The sequence below is a fragment of the Chelon labrosus genome (genome assembly GCF_963514085.1).
Source record: "Chelon labrosus genome assembly, chromosome: 4".
NCBI lineage: Eukaryota > Metazoa > Chordata > Actinopteri > Mugiliformes > Mugilidae > Chelon > Chelon labrosus.
Window position 1 is genome coordinate 7215299 of NC_140340.1, and position 5894 is coordinate 7221192.

The following is a 5894-nucleotide window of genomic DNA, read 5'->3' on the forward strand; positions in this document are numbered from 1 at the left end:
TTATATCATCTCAGTTTATCAACTCAAACTATTTAAGCAGGAATCATCAATCTAATTCAAGAAAAAGACATAAGTTAATTGAACTTATAACTAATAAGTATTATAGTAGTATTATATACTTGTATGTAGCATTGCTCCTCACTTATTAAAATGTGTTGTATGTATCTGAATTATGATGTCGATGTGAATCTCTATAAACAGTTGTTGTCACTCAAGTTTAGTTGTGAAAATGTGACATTTAAACACACACACACTAAGTTAAAACTTAAAAGATTAGATGACTTCATCAGCCTCTGATCCAAGTCAGTACAACTGACACAAAAAAATTGTGTATATGTAGGGTCCAATCCCATCCCACTGCAGCCACTATAACTCAACTATAACTTTAAACAGGCAATATTTGTTTCCTGATATCTATAAATACTGTAAACATCAAACTGAAACTTGGGATTTGCACAGAATAACTGTTGCTATTCATTACTGAAGATTTTAAGGCTGATCAGCGATCACTTTTTGCAAGACTGAACAAGAAAGTGAAACGCATCTTTTTTTTGAGTAGAATGACTTTGAAAATGATGTATTATGTAAAATAACACATATAATGTGTGTTGAGGGAAATTTAGGCACTTATTTTATCACTTTATGTTATTAGGGAAATGTCCTATTCATAAAGCTAAATGCTCTAGGTCAACACTATCTTTTAAGTTGTTTCTTTAATAAAAATGTATCTGTATTTTGAGTGTCTTAAATTAATAACTAATAAGAAAATAATTTATTTTAAAGATATTTATTAATCCAAGATAAAACTGTGTCAGCAGTGTTCAAGGAATTTATTTTTGGAGGAATTAGTATTTTTTATTTACTCCTGCCTTATGTTAAGTTTACATTTATTTTATTTTATTTTTTACTACTTTTTTTTTTTTTTTTTTGCTCTAATTATAATGTGATATATGTCTGTGTGTATGTTTTCCTTTCTTTAAGTTAGCTGTTGTTAGCATGCTAAAAAAAAAACGTTAGGCTCGGCGGCTTCTAGACGTCAACGGTTGCCTAGCAGCGGTTTTCTCACAACTTACGGTTGACGTTACACCATTGACCATTGACTGTTGCATTTTTGTGTAAACGACTTCCCATGTCGTAACAACGAACCAGTGCGTTGGTTTCATTTGATTTCATTTCTTTTTTTTTTATGTCTTTTTATTCTTTCTGCATTGGCATGATGAAAGCATTGACTGTATATACTGGATGAAGGAGTCCAGTCCGAGTTCAGCTGAGCGGTGACCATGGTAACGGCGTTGCTAGTTACGGCCTGAGCCGTTGGTTGGAATCTTCCCGGCCACGCGGGGGAGCTGTCGTGAGTTGTCTCGAGCTCCAACATCCTGTCCAGCAGCTCCGTTGCTACGTCACCACATTTTGACGGGACTGTGATGGGAGCTCGTGGAGGAGAGCTGAGGACGGAGCTGGGAACATGTAAGTTGAATTAAAAGTTCAACCAACTCCTTCAATGTGTGTTTTTTTTTATCGGTAGGGAAAGATTGTGGGTATAGCGAGCGGCGGCAGAGAGAAGTTACCGTCTTCTTATTACCGGGCAACATGTGTGACGGTGAAATGTGTGTTTCTAGACTCAAAATGAGGGAAGCTGCTCTCCTGCTGGCGCCGTGTGTGGTTCTGTGTCTCCTCCTGAGCTTCAGCCAGGCGGCCAGACAAGGACAGGACATCAGATGTGGAGGTATGGGACACATGTTGACTCTTCGTACAGTCTGCACACAGAAAAGCTCCTAACGTGTGTCCTGACTCCTGCTGCCCTCTCAGCCTGCAGGGCTCTGGTAGATGAAATGGAGTGGGCCATCTCCCAGATTGATCCCAAGAAGATGATCCAGACTGGATCCTTCAGGATCAACCCGGACGGCAGCCAGTCCATCAGAGAGGTGAGGCAGAGGAAGCCCACATTGAACATGGAGCTGGACACAATTCAGCAGTTTAAAGCATGGTCTGATTTTTATACTAATAATACAATCCTACAGATTATTTTCTCAGTGTCTAATGCTGCTGATATTAACTGAGTGAACTATGTCTGTATAGATCTAAACACAGTGTACTCGTATTCAGTCATTTAAATGTGCTAGCTCTTGTTTAGTTAACAGCTACAAGAACAGAATTGCTGTGTTTTTTAATCCGTTTGACGAGATATTTTGTAATTGCGGCTGTTTTTTTCCTCAATGAAATGAGGCAAAGCTGCTATTTCAAGAGCATGATGTATGAGCAGGCAGTCCCTAATATGACCCGGGGTGCATTGTGTATTCACGCTGCAGCAAATAGCCTGATCAGGCATAACATTAAGACCACATTCCTAATATTGTGCCTCCAAAACAGTTGTGACTCATCAGAGAATGGACTTGGGCCTTCTGAGGGAGCCTTTGGGTCCTATGGGTTGAGGGGAGGGCCCTCTGTGGATCATCCCACAGATACTTGATGAGTTTGGGATCTAGTGAATTTGGAGGCCATGTCAACACCTTGTGCTGTTCTTCATATTTTCTTTAATTGTTCCTAAAGCGTTTTTGTGTGTCTGCATCCTGCTGGGGACAGTCTTTGCCATCAAGGAGTGTCATTGCTATGGGGTGGGGGTGCCTGGTCTGGTCTAGGTGGGTGCTACATGTCTAAGTAACATCCACATGAATGAATGAATGCCAGATCCTGTCAGTGGTTTTAATGCTGTGGCTGATCGGTGTATACTAAACGCGTGGGTTTTACTCACTTAATGATTGCTTCGTTTGTGGGTTTAACATGTGCTTTCATATCATCCCGTACTGACTCTGTGATGCTGAGTTCATCCGAGCACCGTGACGAGCTGCTGCAGGACAGACGATCACGTGGCATGGAGTAAAAAAACCGCACGTCCTTATTGATTTGGACTTTTCCTCGCACCCTTTTAATGCTTCCAGGTTCCTCTGGCGCGCTCTGAGGGAAACCTTCTGGATTTGATGGAGAACGTGTGCGAGAGGATGGAGGACTACGGTGAGCGCACAGATTCTGCCACAAACAGGAAGTCTTACGTCAGGATCAAGTCTCGGAGCGGTGAGGCCATGGACCTCTCAGAGGCCGCGCTGGATTCAAGAGTCACATCCAGCTTAAAATTTGCAGTGAGTACACGCTTTTTAAAAGGCCTTACACGACTCTTAAGATAAACAATCCGAACTGTGACGCGTGCAGGTCGTAACCAGTCTTTCTGCCTCGTCTATGCAGTGTGAAACAATTGTTGAACAGCACGAAGACGAAGTCATAGAATTCTTCGCTCACGAAACAGACAACGTTAAAGACAAACTCTGCAGCAAGAGGACAGGTATGTTATTACTCAACAAGCCAAGTTATTCATGAGTTGTTGAACGTTTCTGTCGCTCCACCACAGTAACTCACTGTTTCCCTGTTTCCTGTGTGCTCTGCAGACCTCTGCGACCACGCTCTAAAGATGCCCCATGATGAACTTTGATGTCCTCTCACCGTAGCCGACGTCTCCTCAGCTGAGGCGACGTTAGTGTTGTAAAATCTCCAGCTGTCACTTCTCACCTGTTTGCATCAGGGCTGTATTAGTCCTGCGATCAGGTACCATGTAAGGACCACTTTGCCATTTTTTTTTGTCCTCATCTCATATTCCTTGGTCACTTGTTTACATATACAGTAAGTTATTATTCATTTAAATGCTCTCGGCCAGTTCAAAGCAAAACTGTGAAACGGCTAAAACGAGGTTTGGCTTTTGCAGTAGATGCCGGATTTCTAACACAAGTGAGATCAGGTTGAATCTGGTGAAGTGGTCCTTAAGTCCATATCGAAGCACAGTGGAAAAGCTCTCTCCCAAAGCTAAGTGTGCTAATAGCAGATAGTCTTCTTTTATTCACAATGAATTGACATTTATACTGCCTGTTATTTGATGCCACGTTACACTTCTAGCTTTAGAAGAGAGTTTTTTCAATCACACGTCTTTCTTTTTTTTTTATTCTTCCTTTCTGTAAAACAAAAAAGTAAACGTCCATGATTTAAATACGTTAAATCAGATAAATAGTTCATTTATGATTTGATTTAAATTACTTTTACTGCTGTTGTAGAAATCATAATGATAACAAACGTTTGCAAAGGTAGTTTCAAATTATTTAGAGGCCGATCCATCTCCGTCCTCGTTGTTGTTTATTGTTACTGCAAAATTAACGGTTAATGGTCGAGACAGGTAAAAGTTCCTGAAGCTGCTTTCATTGGATGTGACTTGGAACAAGGGTAAATGTGGCCAACAGCACGGATCATGTCTGATTAAACACTACCAAAACCTGCTTGTCTTATAACATGCACAGAGATTATTTGAATACGAGAATCAGGATTATAATAAATCTTAGTTTTTGCTGGCAGTCTGTAATAAAACTCCTCTTGTGTATTCCCACTAGAGTGTGCTGTAGTCCACAATAATTATTGTAATAAACACATTGGTCCGTATGCTGTACTGTCGATGTAGAAATATCAGAAAGTATTTTTGGTGTCGCTTATGTGAAAACAAAATGAATATACTGTGTCGCAAACATTCTCCTGAAATTTCCATTTTTATATAAACTTTGTACGTTTTTCTCAATCTGTTGTGTCTTCACTCAGTGGAAATATATTTGTACAACATCAGCACGGCTTGAAATTGTAGTTTCTCAACTGTAAGTCACAGAGAGTCAGACATAAAAGACTTAAAGTCATCATTTGGTGTCCCTGAAACATTTTATACAAGTGCAGTCAGATGTTTGAGGTTATTTATGCTGTGGAATGGTTTAGCTTTTATCGCAGCGTCTCTTGTTCTGCTCATGAAAACGATCAGTTCACTGAATAAAAATGTATTTTCAATAAGGGGAGACCTATATCTTCTCTATGGTTTCATTTTAGAGTAATACACTGCTGACACAGATGAAAAGATTTAGGATACACGCTACAGGCAGACCATTAAACTGAGACATTTTGCAAAATGTCTCTTCTCAGAGTTGATGCACATAAAAAAAGAGTGCATTTAGAAACTTTAAAAGTTCATATTTGATCTTGCAAACCGTAGGTGACACATTGAATTGGTCCATTTGAGAATATACACTGTACATTTTCAAATATGCGTCCTGGGATGTTCTCCACCTTAGAAACCAGAAGAGACAAAACCCTGTCTTTAAAGGACAATATGAACTTTATATTCATAATTTTGTCAATGCACTCCAGTGTTTATTTACATATAATAGTCTCCAACGGCTAGAAATCACACCAAATAATACATTGTTTAATCCTATGTGCTCTCACACTCTGCTCTCTAGAAGTAGCGGATAAATAGGAACATATATTTGAAGAAAGAATTACAAGAAAACCCTCTTCATAAGAATAGTTCTGTGAAATAAATAAAGCTGTTTTAATGTCAGCTTTCTACTTTAACAACAGTTAATCACATGGTTTTACTGTTCAGCCATCAAATACAAAAAACCTCCAAAACTGCACTGATACAAAAATCTGATACTAGAAATCTGCAAATCTACTTCTTAATGTTATTAATGAAAAGGCCTCCGTTCATATTAGGAACAATACAGATTTAGCAAGTTATTTTGTTTATTTGGTTAATTTACAGATTCACCTTTTCATCCTGAAGCTGTTTCTCTTCATCCTTCAACCTGAGCCCATCAGAGGTTTTCAGTTTCAGTCTTTCCCTCGGCCACCTCTGTTGAACACTCCTCACTCTGACAACACTCCGCCCCATCCTTCTCTTCATTTTCCTCAGCTCTGCTCTCATCTTTTACTTCACCAGAACAGCAGAGCTCCTCTGCAGCCGTGTGAAAGTCCTCAGTGTCTGTCTTGCATTCTGTCCTGGCATCAAGTTCCTCGTCTTCATCCTCATTCGCTAC

At 39.7% G+C, this 5894-nt stretch overlaps 1 protein-coding gene across 2 annotated transcripts; it reads left to right on the forward strand.

Moving 5' to 3' along the window:
* Positions 1–1387: 1387 nt before the first annotated feature.
* Positions 1388–4609, forward strand: cnpy2 (canopy FGF signaling regulator 2; the record flags this gene model as incomplete). Of its 2 annotated transcripts, XM_084542033.1 has the most annotated exons (6): positions 1388–1467; positions 1620–1726; positions 1810–1925; positions 2940–3137; positions 3241–3337; positions 3441–4609. In XM_084542033.1, 5 exons carry the CDS (start codon positions 1627–1629, stop codon positions 3482–3484), a joined length of 555 nt encoding a protein of 184 aa, XP_084398159.1. In that variant the 3' UTR covers positions 3485–4609. The 2 variants fall into 2 exon arrangements, with proteins under 2 accessions (XP_084398159.1, XP_084398158.1); XM_084542032.1 differs by lacking the exon at positions 1388–1467 and having other exon boundaries at positions 1606–1726.
* Between the last annotated feature and the right edge of the window lie 1285 nt (positions 4610–5894).